This window comes from Stylophora pistillata, chromosome 9 (genome assembly GCF_964205215.1).
Source record: "Stylophora pistillata chromosome 9, jaStyPist1.2, whole genome shotgun sequence".
NCBI lineage: Eukaryota > Metazoa > Cnidaria > Anthozoa > Scleractinia > Pocilloporidae > Stylophora > Stylophora pistillata.
In genome coordinates this window covers 7,197,861-7,212,495 of record NC_142527.1, presented here as the reverse complement: position 1 = coordinate 7,212,495, position 14,635 = coordinate 7,197,861, and the positions used below count along the sequence as shown (strand labels likewise).

The window sequence follows — 14,635 nt, the reverse complement described above, 5'->3', positions numbered from 1 at the left end:
CCAGAAAACATTAACTCAGCGTGTTGTTTGAAACGCCTCCAATTCTCTCGAAGATTGTCGCCAATCCATTGCATTTTCGGTACATCGACGCCGCTAAGTGCCATAGTTTTACACCTGGTACCATGTAATGACTCTGTGTGGGTTGCTAAATTAATTCATTCCAATAATTAAGACTTGACTTACACGATAACTCAACTACTGACCCGAGCACGTGGAACGCTCTCTAGCACACTCAGCAAGGCGCATGCTCACTCATTTGCATAAATGCATCTCGTTACACCATGAACTAAGAGGTGACTAAAACTAAGAGTATTCAAACATTTCTAATACTTTTAATACTCACTTAGATGGCATTAAGATATCTAATCACCTTAGAGATTAGATGTAGGTCGGTTTAGCAGTGTATAAAATGTGTTTGTATATACTAAAACAGCAGATATCGTTGAGGGTACGTTCTGATTGGCTGTTCAGACGACGAATATCCTTTGTTATCCAACTCCAAACTGTTAGCACGAGATTTAAATCGGAAAATTTTGTAATCGTTGCAGGAATAAATGGATTAAAATCATATTTTTATGCTGTATCGTATCACTGTTTTAAAATATATGAAAACAACTATTTTCCTCAGTGTCAGTGGTCAGCAGTAGATAGTTACCTCCCCTCGGTAAATACCCAGCAGTACCTTACTTCACTTCGGTAAATAGCTATTGATTATTAGATGGTAATGTTAGGATGTTGACACCTCTTTTGGATATTTTTTGAAACTGGTGGTTTCTGTTGCTTGAGGCTCATGAGTCGATCTTGACACAAAACAAAAGATAACGTTAATTGTAGAAACTCTTGCAATCAGAGTTAAGAGCTTTCATTTGAAATACCTCGTTTTATTATCCAACTACATTCCGTTGAGTACAAATAATGCCCTAGACGAGTACAAATACTACGCGGTATTTGTACTTCAGATTACCCGTTAGACAGGTTTTCTCGCATCGCGCAAGCGAATGATTGGTTCGAAGTTACGAAAAAAAAATATGACGGACAATTTGAATCACATTTCTGACAACGAAGAGTTGGAATGGCTGGCAAATATAGATCCAAGTTTATTAGATAAATCGAAAGAAGAAAAACAGTTAGACGACCTGGAAATTTCTCCATTTAGTAAAGAAAATAGAAACAGCAACACGACAAGGCGCCGATTCCGTTCCACTTCGCATACTTCTGTTACGCACTCCCTGTAAATATATATCCGCGAAATTCGCTCGCACTGAAATAACAATTTGGCGTGTTGGATAATAAATAACGTATTAGACGTTTTTTGTGCAGTATCGCTGAGTATTTTTACTCGTTCTTTTTATTTTGACTCGCCCTACGGGCTCGTAAAAATACGGCACAACTCGTAAAAACACTGAGCGATACTACAGAACAAAACGTCTAATAAGATATATGTATGATTGTTACTTTTCACCTAAACGCTTATAAATAATTGGTTCATGCATCAGCATCGGATTCAATCTAAAATATATCGTCCTTCGACCAAAACAAACTCAACTGAGATAACAACAGTTGAAACGCTTATTCCTAGGTTGAAAAAAAATGTTATTTTTAGGTACAATGTACTTTGTCTTTATTTGGCTGTTCAATTGTTTCTCTTTTTCTTTCAGTGTACTTTTTTACCGAGGGTTGATGGGGCCTTCAAATGTGACATCCGACGCTTAATGTGTAGTAGACTAGGTAAATATTTGATATCCATATTTGAGCGAATTAATTCCTACCTTCTGAGAGTAACTTATGCGGTCTTCAGCTTTAACATTCGTCAATTGTGTTCTAAGTTTGCTGTCGTTCTTGTTGCTAGCGATTGGCCAGTTGACGCAGGTCTTCTCGTTTCCTCGATGAAAATGTCGTCTGTCTGTGAAACCATGGAACAATCTAGAATGAAAATATGATCACGAGTTACTTTGTTCAAAATTAAAGTCCGCTGATGCCTATTTATTGCCTACTGAGATTCGTACTTTGGTGAACATTAATTGGCATGATCATTAACGAGGACACGGCGTGGCCTAGTGGCTAGGGTGGTTAGGGTGGTTAGGGTGCTGGACCTGTAATGCAGTGTCCCGGTTTCAAATCCTCCACCCTGCCACTCACTGGACTTGTTCTCGGTTACCCCTAGTTGAAATCCTCGGCTGCGCTCTGTAAATAGCCCACTGGTCTGCCTCCAGCTGGTGGGGATTTTTAAGCACCTAGTTAGTATACATTGTGGCTGAAAAGTCCCTGAGGAGAAGCTTCACTTTACGTATATCTTTTACGTATTAACTTACTAAATTGCTTTACACATAGATATCCTGGATTGATGTTATACATTTTTCCTTGGCATCCTATGTTGTTCTGCCGTCTGTTGCCTAGCATCTCTACGCAGTTTTCTATGTTATGATTATTGGGTTCTCCTTTAATCCAACGCCATGGTCCAGGTGGCGTCTCGTTGATGATTCTATGCTTTTAATCAACCAGCACCACGTATGAGATCCGTGAACCATTTCCAAGCCAGTAAACTAACGCCGCTTTGTTCGCCTGAATTTCGCGCTCAATTTCTTGACGAAGTGTCATTCTTTTTCGGTTTCCATGGAGACAACTGAACTATGATTTAATTCGCTACATTTTTTCATGGCTCCCTTCCAGCCATCGTTTTCTTCGTGGGGATAATACTTGGAGCAGATCATAACAACTACTTTATGGGAAGTCGACCGACTAAAGAAAAAGAAACGAAAAACAAGGAAACATTATCTGATCGTTCATTGTAAATCCTCATAAATAATTGAATAAGACTTTATGCTTCTCGCTCGTTATCTTAAACTAACTTAACGAGGGGTGACGCATAGCCAAGGTCGAGCTCTGTTTCCTGGGAGCAAGTAATGAAACTGAGATCGAGAGTTCTGCCATAGATTGGCCACAATCGTGGACGTTTATTTTCTAAGAAGTCAACTGAATCACATAATCTTAAATGGTAACTTATTTCCAGCAAAGGTGAGGGCAAACCTGCCAAAGCCCTGTGCGAGAAACAAACAATGGTCGCTCCACCCTAAACCATGGCAATGTGCCCTGAACGAATACTAGTTAAAAGAGGCAACCAAGCCGCCCCCTGCTCACCTGGTGCCCAATGAGAAAACAAATATCGCATCACCTAATAATAAATAAACACCTGATAATCGAGAGAGACAACACTGAGACAATTGGCCCCTGCTCAAGAGTTCAGTGCCATATCTCCAGTCTAAACACTAAAACAAAAGTGCTTATCATCCGGAATGAGGATTAAACATAGCGCTTGGAAAATTGGCCCCTGCTCAAAAACCCCTGCGCTGAATTTGATTTCTTTTTAAATAAATGAATAAATGGCTTATCTCTCTTTGAAGGTCAGTAGCGTACAATAATTTGACCGCTGCTCAAAAGAGACTGCACCACATCGTGCATTGTAGGCATACGGTACCCAGCTGCTGGTTTGAACCTATAGAAGGTGCGCGAATGTACCTGAGAAAGGCATTAGATCTCCATCTCCCAAAGGCCCTAGTCTGGGCATCGGACATGCCCTTAGAAGCTGCCCAGGATGCTGCCACGGTGCAAAAACTATGAGATTTATACCCTGACACGTCCAGATCACAAAAACCAAGTGAATCGGCTAAGGCCTTAGTAAAAACATTGCGCGAAATTGGAGAGAGATCTAGCCAACAAAATAGTGGACCGGGAGAGGTTCCCCTTAACTTTAAGTATGTAAGTAATAGATTGACAGGGCAAACTGCTTGGGTCTGATAAATAAAAATATTCACAGGCTGTGCTGGATTACTATGCTTATAATGTCTTAACGTGACCTTAATTGCATAAATGCTATCCCCGTTGGTTTTTATGAAGCTAGCCTAGTTAAGAAATGTTAAATTCTCGTTAGTTTGATTTGGTTGACAAGTGATCTCGCTGATCCTTAACTCAGCAAAAGGTAATAGCATACGTACCCTGCAACAGCTTCCTTGTGTAGAGTGTTGACTGTGTGTGAACACAGGAAGAAATGATGTTTTCAGGAATTGGTAAAGAAATTGGGAAACGCGAGTCTCTCAAAGGACTAAGTTTACTATAACGCCTTACAGTTAGCTGTGTTATTTCTTTTTTTGTCGGGTCAGGTAATCCCGCCAATCGATGAGGAAACCCTAAAGCTGAAATGTAAGTCAATACTGTAGATTATGCATATTTTTGCTCTGCTAGATATGTAATAAACAACGCCAAATGCTCAGTTCTTCTACGTCACCACATTTAAGGATCATGTGAGATTGCAACGCGCATGCGCAAGATCAGTGCACGTTTGCTTGTCAGCAAGATTGGTCACGAACGATCGAATCAGGCGTGAAAAAATGTCAAATATTGAACACACTGAGGATTCCGCCTCGAAAAGTTCTTCTAAAAAGAAGGCAAAGAAGCTCCCTCAAGGCGGGAACGAGGTTCCCAGGTCAGAGGGCACTAGTGGTGTAGAAAACACTACTTCAAACGGTTTGTCGGGAAACGCGCCCGAAAATGACACAACACAACAGAGTGAGCTGTCAACATTTGGCAGTATGCTAACGAATTCTATGCTTACTCTCCAAACAACTTTGACTCGGCAGTTTGAAAAACTGCAAAATACTATTGAAAGATCTTGGTCCACAGAGGAAAATAATCTGTTGGAGAGCTCCGAAGGAGAGTACAGGAGTGAGAGTGACAATGAAAATGGCGCCAAAACCAACGATCGCGCTCTGTGCGACAAACCTCGGTCAAAACGCCAAAGAGATGCCTCCCCATCACAAATATCTGTCTTGTCAGAAGATGTGACAGAAACCGCTGCAAAACGGTCGAAAAGCTTAGATAAAAAATGTGATGTACTCGACGCAATTGCTCAACGCCTCACAAAGACAGAACCGACAGACGTTGCTGTCAACGAACAACTTGCTACACTCGTGAACGGACTCATGTTCAAATTGAAAAAACCTGAAGAATCAAAGCTCAAAGAAGAAGGGGAAAAAATCCTCCGACCACAAAACTGCGAAAGTTTGGTCGTCACAAAAGTGGACGAGCTTATTTGGAACAGGCTGAGGCCGAACACGAGGTCCTTTGACTCGAGGGTACAAACAGCCCAAGGCATGTTGATCAAAGGTGTCATTGAGGTCACCAAAATGCTCAATGAAATGCTGGACCTGAAGTCCAAAGCAAATGACGAGTCAGTGAATGACAGTACAGATTATGAGAGCAAACTTAACCAGCTGATCGACAAAGGAATGTCAGCTATAGAAATGCTTAGCTACGCAAATTTCGAGATCAACATGAGACGACGAGAGTGCATAAAACCCGACCTCAATGAAGACTACCAAACCTCGCTATTCTCCTCGTCAGTCCCTGTGAACAACTTCCTATTCGGGGGAGATACCTCCAAAAGGTTGGAAGACATTGACAAGACCAACCGCGCTGTAAAGAAAGCCATGGTGAAACCCCATGGTCAATCGAGCAGGAAGAGATTTCCTAGTAAACAATATGGCCGCTCGCGAGGATACCGCGGCAACGATTATAAATATTCCAGGAGTTCGCACAGCGCAAACGTATCCAGTTCACGAAAGCCTTTTTTAGGCAAACGATTGTACAACCAACAGGAGAAAAAAGGGAGATACGAAAACCAGAAGCAGTAAGCTCTGTTACACCGGAAACAGTGAGTGAATCTCCTACCTGCATTCATTTTAAGAAGGAAACAATTAACCTGGTGCCTATTGACGAATTCAGAGCTGGCAGACTTAATGATTTTCTCCCAGAGTGGAAAAAACTAACTTCAGATAATACTATTTTGGACACAGTCGCCCACAGTCATCTCGACTTGATCAGTAGCGAATTGAATTGTCAACAGGGCACGAGGTTAACTTGTCATGTTAATTCTATCGAGAAAGTAGCAATTGATAAGGAGATTACGAAACTCCTTGCTAAGGGAATTATTGAAGAATGTTTGCCTTGTATTGGACAATTTGTGTCCCCAATCTTTGCCAGGCCTAAGAAAGATGGCACCTTCAGACTGATCTTAAATTTAAAAGAGTTTAATGAGAATATTGAGTACCATCATTTTAAGATGGAAAGCATTCATACAGTCACTACCTTAATAAGGCCTAACTGTTACATGGCATCAATAGACTTTAAGGATGCTTATTACTCAGTGCCAGTGGCAGTGGAGCACAGAAAATTTTTGAGATTTCATTGGAATAATCAATTATTTCAATACACTTGCTTCCCTAATGGGCTGGCCTGCTGCCCAAGAAAATTCACTAAATTGCTGAAACCTGTATATGCTGAGCTTCGTAAAAAAGGACATCTCCTGGTCCCCTACCTAGATGACTCTTATTTACAAGGGGAATCAGAGCTCGAATGCTGGGAAAATGTTAGAGAAACTGTGACATTATTCCAAAAGCTTGGCTTTATAATACATCCAGTCAAATCTGCCTTTCACCCTACTCAAGAATTGGAATTTCTTGGCTTCATAGTAAATTCGGTGACAATGACAATAAGGATTACGCCAGAGAAAGCCCTGAATATTCAATCACAGTGCACTAAATTCTTGCACAAATCAATAGTCAAGATTAGAGATCTTGCACACATTATAGGACTCCTAGTTTCCAGTTTACCTGGAGTCCAAATGGGCATGTTGTTTTACCGACATCTCGAAAATGAGAAAATAGACATACTTAAAGCTAATAATGGGAACTTTGATGCACTGTGTACTATAAGTGAAACATGTACGTCAGACTTACAATGGTGGCGTGACAATATCACCCATGCAAAAAAGAAAATATTGCAAACTGACCCAGACATTACAATAAGGTCTGATGCATCAAAAGAAGGTTGGGGCGCAGAACTAAATAATAAGCGCACAGGGGGGCGCTGGCTGCCAGATGAAACCATCCTTCATATTAATGAGCTAGAACTTTTAGCAATTTTGTTTGCATTGAAGTCATTGTGCAATGATGTAAAAAAGACTCACATCCGAGTAGAAAGTGACAACACAACAGCAGTGTGTTATGTTAACAACATGGGGGGGAGTAAGTCCAGACCATGCAATAATATTGCCAGACAAATTTGGATGTGGGCACTAGAGCATGATAATTGGATTACAACAGCTCATTTACCAGGGAAAGACAACATTGTTGCTGACCGTGAATCCCGTCTGTTTAATGACAGGACAGAGTGGCAATTGAACACTGCAATATTTTCTAAAATAAATAATCTTTGGGGCCCATTAGAACTTGATTTATTTGCATCTAGATTGAATAGGCAATTAGATAAATATGTGGCTTGGCGACCAGACCCTGAAGCAACCTATATAGATGCTTTCTCACTGTCGTGGACTGATAAAAGCATTTATGTTTTTCCCCCATTCTCTCTTATAAATAGATGCCTTCAGAAGATCTCAAAAGACAAAGCGAAAGCAGTGATAGTTGTCCCAATCTGGCCAACTCAGACGTTTTTTGCAGTAATCTTGAATATGCTCATAGACAATCCTCGACTACTTCCAAAGAAGGACAACCTCCTGACTTTACCTCATTCATCAGCACTGCATCCTCTGAGAGACAAGGTCCAGTTGATGGCCTGTCATGTATCAGGGAAGCAATGGCAGCAAAAGGAATTCCTGATGAAGCAAAACCCATCATTCTCAAATCCTGGCGAGACGGAACACAAAAGCAATACAACGTCTATCTTAAAAAGTGGATACAATTTTGTGGTGAAAGGAAGATCAGTAAAACTGAAGTCACTGTGAACAGTGCCTTGATGTTTTTGACAAATCTTTACGTATCGGGACTGAAGTATAGTGCTATTAATACTGCACGCTGCGCGTTATCCAGCCTGAACTTTGACAGTAGAATCACAATTGGCAATCACCCCATTATAGTAAGATTTATGAAAGGTGTATATGAGTCAAGACCGATACAAAGTAAATACTCTTCAGTGTGGGATGTAAAGAAAGTGTTGAACATGTTTCGAGAATGGAAAACTAACAAGGAACTGTCTTTAAAAGACTTAACTCTAAAAACTGTTATGTTAATTTCACTAGTTAGTGCTCAACGAGTTCAATCGATACACATGTTGGACACCGCTAATATGATAGAATTGGAGGATACTATAACTTTCCAGATGGGTCTCTTGAAGCAGAGCAGGCCTACAGCTAAGTCAATGTTCCTTGAATTCCATAAGTATCCAGAGGATGAAAACCTTTGTGTGGTGAGAACTTTGACATGCTATCTTAGAAGAACCTCATGTTTGCGTGGTCAAGACACCAAGGTATTTATCACTTACTCAAAGCCACACCATGCAGCTAGTAAGGACACAATACGACGTTGGATAAAAACATGTCTAACAAAAGCCAAAATTGATACAGCTGTTTTCACGGCCCACAGTACACGGGCAGCATCAACATCTGCGGCACAAAAAGGGGGTTTGCCACTTCAACTAATATTGGAAAAGGCTGGATGGTCTAATGAGACCACATTTGCTAGATATTATAATGTTCCTGTTGAAGGCACCAAAGCATTGCAATTTACCAAGGCAGTTTTCTCATGAGTAGATACCATACTATTCATATAGTGTTTTTTTTTTAACTGTTGTTAATTTTTTGAAAAGACATTTTTATTCATGTCATTACCTTAACAACATACCTTTAAAAAGTAAGCTATGTTTTCATGTAGCTTATGTTACTTGAGTTACCATTGCTCAATATATATTAAAGTTGTTTTTGCTACTTTGGAACATGCTAGTGTGATTAAGGTTTTTCCACACATTCACTTGTAACCCATTTTAGAGGTTATTTCAAAGTGTTAGATTGTAGTCATCTTGGCTACGAAGTCTCACATGATCCTTAAATGTGGTGACGTAGAAGAATTTGAAAATTAAACGAAACTTACCTGGAAGTTGAAGTTTGATTGAGATTCTTCTAGTCACCATAACATTTAGGGATCAGGTGCCCGCCCTTGCACGGTGGCGCTACCCTGCCCTGTGAGGACTGTAGTGTGCTTGCACCTTCCTAGGTCACACAATATTTTAATATTGTCACATGATTGTGGTCTGTTATTAATCAAGAAGACTACAATCTACTTTTAAGACTGATCTTGCGCATGCGCGTTGCAATCTCACCTGATCCCTAAATGTTATGGTGACTAGAAGAATCTCAATCAAACTTCAACTTCCAGGTAAGTTTCGTTTAATTTTCAAATTAAGATTGGAGAAATTGGACCCTGGATTTTTAACTTATCTGTCAGAAAGCGTCGGTACAGATACCAAAGCCTACGGTAAATGCTCAAGGAAGTGGTGTTCAAACTTGCTTCTAGCAATTGTGTTAAAATATCTCCTAGTTCTCTGGTGGCAGGTGCACCGGCAGAGGGGTTGGCTCTGGGTTCATACTCGGTGCCAGGGCTTTGAATTTCTCGACCTACAAACGAGATAGAGTATCAGCTAGTATGTTCCGTGCACCTTTTATATGTCGAGCCCTAAATAGAATGTTGTTTCTAAGACAAATGAGCACTAGTGTGCGGAGCAAGCTTAGCAGTTTTGTTTCTATTGCTGTTGGTGATGCAAACAGTGCTTTCATTATCTGTTATGAAAACAACTGTTTTCTTTTTTAATTGGCTGCACCACACGCTTAAACAAGAAGGCGCGCTATAAATAGAGAGGTGCCTTAGGTACCCCTGGACCATTTGTCAATCAACCGTCGTGTGATGTAGAGCTCTAAGAGTGAAGTCAGCTTGAGCTATAGCTAATCCAAAGCAGTGAACAGCGGGCGCATTCCTCGCAATTTTTTCATTACAATAAAAGAATTTTTGAGATTTGTATTTCCTTTCTCCAATGGAACTGTCTTTATTGGTGGCGGTAAATTTGAAATCGAAGTAATAAGGGGTTCACACGTTACATCATTGCCACCATGCTGGTGGAAGTAAACATCTCATTAGCTCCATTTGTTCGTGTACCAGGCACCTAAGGGACCTCTCCTTTTATAGCACGCCTTCGTGTTTAAGCCTAAACTATTGGAAAAAATTCCAGGAAGCTAATATGGTGGTCCTTCCAAGAGTCTGGCCATGCACCAAATGCCCACTGTTTTCCGAAAGTAAGACCGTAACCACTACATTGTGCTGAATCAGTGAAAAAAGGGTAAGCTGTACGAAGAGGCCAAGTCATCCTCAAGGAAAAATTATTTTCCATTGAAAGAGCTCATGGAGGTTTCCCAAATCCGTAAATATTTTTTGGCTTCACTTGTTAAGCGTATGAAATGATAAAAATGCTTAATTCCAATGGTAAGATTGATCAGCCTCCGAAGAAAAACTCTCCCCGGAGTTACAACTGAGATTGCAAAATTCAATAAGCCAATCAGAGATTGGAGCTCCTTCAGTGTGACTTTCTTCCTCTCAAGCAAACTACGAATTGCCAACAAACATTTTTTTAACTTTTTCATAAGGCAGCATAGCTTCATCTCTACTAAAATCTACTTCAATTCCAACAAAAGTTAAGACTGAAGAAGGGCCCTCAGGTTTTTTCTGGTGCCATAGGTACTCCCGCATTCTCACAAAATGTCAAACATTTATGAAGGCTAGTTTTTACATATGTCTAAGTATTCAGCCGCAATTAAAAAATCATCCAGAATATCAATAAAATGTGGGATATCGAGTTTGTTACGTGCAACCCATTCCAAAGCAGTAATAAGCATCTCAAATGTTCTACATGAACTAGCTAGTCCCATTGGCAAGGAGCAATCTACATAATAATTACCCTTCCAGTGCATACCTAATAGACATTAATCAGCAGGGTTTACTGGGTTTATACGGAAAGCACTCCTAACATCAGTTTTAGCCAGATGGCAGTTTAGTCCTATTTTATTTATCATTTTTACAGCATCATCTACTGATACATAGTGCACTCAACATAATTCTGATGAAATCAATTCATTCACTGAACCTCCGCATGGATAAGAGAGGTAGTGTATCATGCGATATTCACCTGGCTATTTTTTAGGAATAACCCCCAAAGGGGAAACTTTCAAGTTATAAAATGGAGGCTGAACAGAAGGGCCCCGAATTCGCCCCTCACAAATTACCTTGTCCAGCTTACGGTCAACAATCTCTGGGTTTTGCAGGGCTGACTGCAGATTCGATGAATTCTGCCCTGTTGTGTTCCTTGAAAATGTAAACGAAAACCATAAACAGAATCTAATAGTAGCTCCTAAGAAATTTGAGCATCATAGCCTTCTAAATAAAACGCCAGCTTCCCAACTAAAACTGGTGTTGGGAGTGCTCCCGCTGTTGGAGACACGTTTTTTCCCTTGCCCTGCAGACTGCTTTGGTTGTTTGAATTTGGCAATGGGATGAGACTGCCGACACCGGAAACACTGGTGTTTAAAGGAACACTGTACTTCCCTATGAAATTTCCAACAATACCCTTTGGGAATATAGATACCCTCACGCCTAGCTCTCTTTGGATGGTTAGTGGGCTTGTCCCGAAAGGAATGAGATCTTAACCAGAGCTCGGAATGATTTTGATCCCATGGGGTACCCTGGGATTGCCGAAGTTTATGAAAGTTATCGTAAAATTTCCAGTTCGCCTCAAGGGTAGCAATGACAGAACTATATTTCATCAGTGCAGGAGTGTCTTTTGGGGATCTCTCTGTATAAATTGCAACGTATATCTGAAACTTTGATGTCCACAGCTCAATACTATGCAAATGGTGCATCTTCACATTTGGAGCAAGCACCACTGACGGCTGCCTCCCCCCCCCCCCCTTTGTTGTTTCAAATTTGATGGTATACTGATCATCATCTGTATTACTTATGTTGCTCTTGAGTAATAAGGAAAAATCGATAAACTCATTAGCCCATATTTGGTTTTTAAGTTTCTCTGGCACTATGTTCCTCAGAGGAATTGCTTCTGAGAAGAAAGAGTTCTTACTGGTAGATGCTTTTTTTCCTGATTGCCAATCACGTTGTCAATCATCCTCTGCACAGTTTCTTTGACAGCACCTGATGCTTCCATATCTGGCTGAACCTCTGCGCTGCAGTCATTCCTGAACCTCTGCGCTGCATTCATATAAGGCGGCTTAATTCACAAGAACTGCAGATTCCTCGAGGTGACGGCGCCGTAAAACTCGGCTGCTGTGGGTGATGTGGCCTTCCACTCAAGGCATCGGAAAGGACGCGAGATATTTTCAGACACAACGACAACTCATTACGGACGACAGTTTACAGGAAACCGAAACACACCGACAGATTACTAGACGAGTCATCCTACAACCCTACATCACACAAAGCCACAACTATCAGAACTCTAACACGACGCGCACAACTAGTATGCGACTCGACAGACAGCTTATCCGACGAGAACAAATACCTTCACCGTGTTTTTACGAAGAACAACTACAACAACGACTTCATCCGACGAAACACTCACCGACCCACTACCACTACCGAAACAAACGACACCGCAACCCCTACGACTACAGCAACCATACCATACATAAAAGGCATGTCTGAAAACATCTCGCGCATCTTACTACCCTTTAATATCCTCGTCGCCCACAAACCCATCACCACACTACGTCAGTTACTAACGAACGTTAAAGACAAAGACGAACCGAGGAACAGACAGGGAACGATTTATAAGATCAATTGCTCCGACTGCCAAGCCTCCTACATCGGTGAGACTGGCAGAAACCTCACAACAAGACTGACTGAACACAGACGGGCGACGAGGAAAGGTGATGTGAGCAATCACATTGCTGAACACCATCGACTTACCAACCACAACATTGACTGGGACTCTGCGCAATGCCTAACCTACAGCACTGACTATTTTTAACGACTGACTCTGGAGAGCTGTATTACTAGCTTAAAACAGACTCCCCTAAACAGATGTCAACAACTACCCGCTGCATACAAACGACTCATTCCCGACATAAACATCGCAAACGACCGCAGAAGAACGACCTAACCTTACCGACAGATCGAAACAGACCAATCATGACCGACCTACGTCACTTGAGTCTTACAGCCAATAACATCACGGCAAAACCAACCGATCATTTCACACGAACTGGAATAAGAACATTCTACTGACAACAATCATTCACTTGACTCTGATGATGACTTCCGCACAGGTTTTCGAAACGTCAGTCACTACCACCGACAACATTCCTTCTCAGGACTACACTCACCCGGACGATCAGACTACACCTTCACATGTTACCCCCGGGTTCAAACCATTTACTGCAAAATGGTTTATAAAGGTAATTATCTGAGCGGTTATAATGCATCCAAAACTAATCGCAGTTCAATGTATAATTTTTTTTTTTTTTTTTGATAGCCACAGGCTATCATTTCACTATTTCATAAAACACTAATAGAGAGATAGAAACAAGAATGGAAACAAAATAAAATTAAGCGTCTCCTTTAGTGATCTAAAGCTAAAAGAAAAGCTGACAATAAAAGTTATCTGTAAATGAGCGACGATGATGGTGATGATAATGATAACAATAATGGTGTTGATGGTGATGATAATGATGACGATGATGGTGGTGATCATCTTCTACTTAGCTAACTGTCAAGTTACTAGTTGTAATTGTTAGCTTCATTAAAACTTGGAGTAAGTTTTGACACCAAAAATTTAACTGCGTAAAACATTCCCTTTTTTTGTTGATTATTAAAAGAGCTTGAAAAAACGCCTTTGCAATTTCTTTCATTTTAGATGGACATAAGCTTTGTTTGTTGTAACTGTCTAGGTTAGATATTAGTAACGCTTCTGTCAGATCGTGTTTCGGAACCTCGTGCGTCCTTACTAGTAGTCTGATCTGCCTGTACGGTCTAAGTTTGCGTTCTTGAAGTTTATTGTGTTCGTTGCGAAGTCTTTGGATCTTGCGTATATAACTACTCAGGCGTACAGAGAGGACAATCCGTAAGCACATGTTTCTACCTTTCTTAGTTTCATTTCGTCGGTTCATTTCTAGCTTAGTTGTTCTGCCGTTTCCTGCTTTCGTGTTTTCATCACATCCAATTATTGTTCGGCTTTTTCCTTTCATGTCGTTTAGACTAGTTTGACGGTTTTGAGCATTAGTACATTGTAATAAACATAATTCATTGGAAATCAACACGAAGTTCAGTGCTCTTAATCAGTGCTTCGACGTCCTTATTTCTAATTCTGAACTTGCGGTTACAGCGCCTGGAGTCTGTTACATTCGTGTTATAGCTTTTATAACAAGACAAACAAAAGGGCGAGGCTAAAACCACAGGGTAACTGTTAATGTAACAGCAAAGCCCTTGTGAAGATGGAAACAGAGCAAGAATGGGAATTCACCAAGAATAAGACTCAAAACCGAGTAGGTAGTAAATTTGGTGAATGGTTTAAAGGCTTGGAGCGAAATTTCACAACAGGGAAATGGAATTGGATCAACGGTAAACCTCTGACTTTTGACAAGTGGCAGAGCTCAAATCCTGACCCAAACGACTTACATAGTTCAGTTTACGAAAGAAAAAAAATTACAAAATGTTTAAAAGAAGGCTAGGTATGGCTGAAAGAGTGTTTTTAGAGTAGCTGGAATAATGAATAGCGAGAGTTGTAACAATCGGAA

General features: G+C 40.7%; 1 protein-coding gene and 2 pseudogenes across 1 annotated transcript; 1 reads left to right on the top strand and 2 right to left on the bottom strand.

Annotated features, from left to right (window-relative positions):
- Positions 1-3,431: 3,431 nt before the first annotated feature.
- LOC148723004 (uncharacterized) lies at positions 3,432-10,583 on the bottom strand (annotated as a pseudogene).
- LOC148723005 (uncharacterized) lies at positions 4,273-8,781 on the top strand. The gene is made up of 2 exons (XM_088733587.1): positions 4,273-5,707; positions 7,432-8,781. Exon 1 carries the CDS (start codon positions 4,386-4,388, stop codon positions 5,685-5,687), a length of 1,302 nt encoding a protein of 433 aa, XP_088589713.1. The 5' UTR covers positions 4,273-4,385; the 3' UTR covers positions 5,688-5,707; positions 7,432-8,781.
- A 674-nt stretch (positions 10,584-11,257) lies between the features above and the next one.
- Positions 11,258-12,102, bottom strand: LOC148723003 (uncharacterized; annotated as a pseudogene).
- Between the last annotated feature and the right edge of the window lie 2,533 nt (positions 12,103-14,635).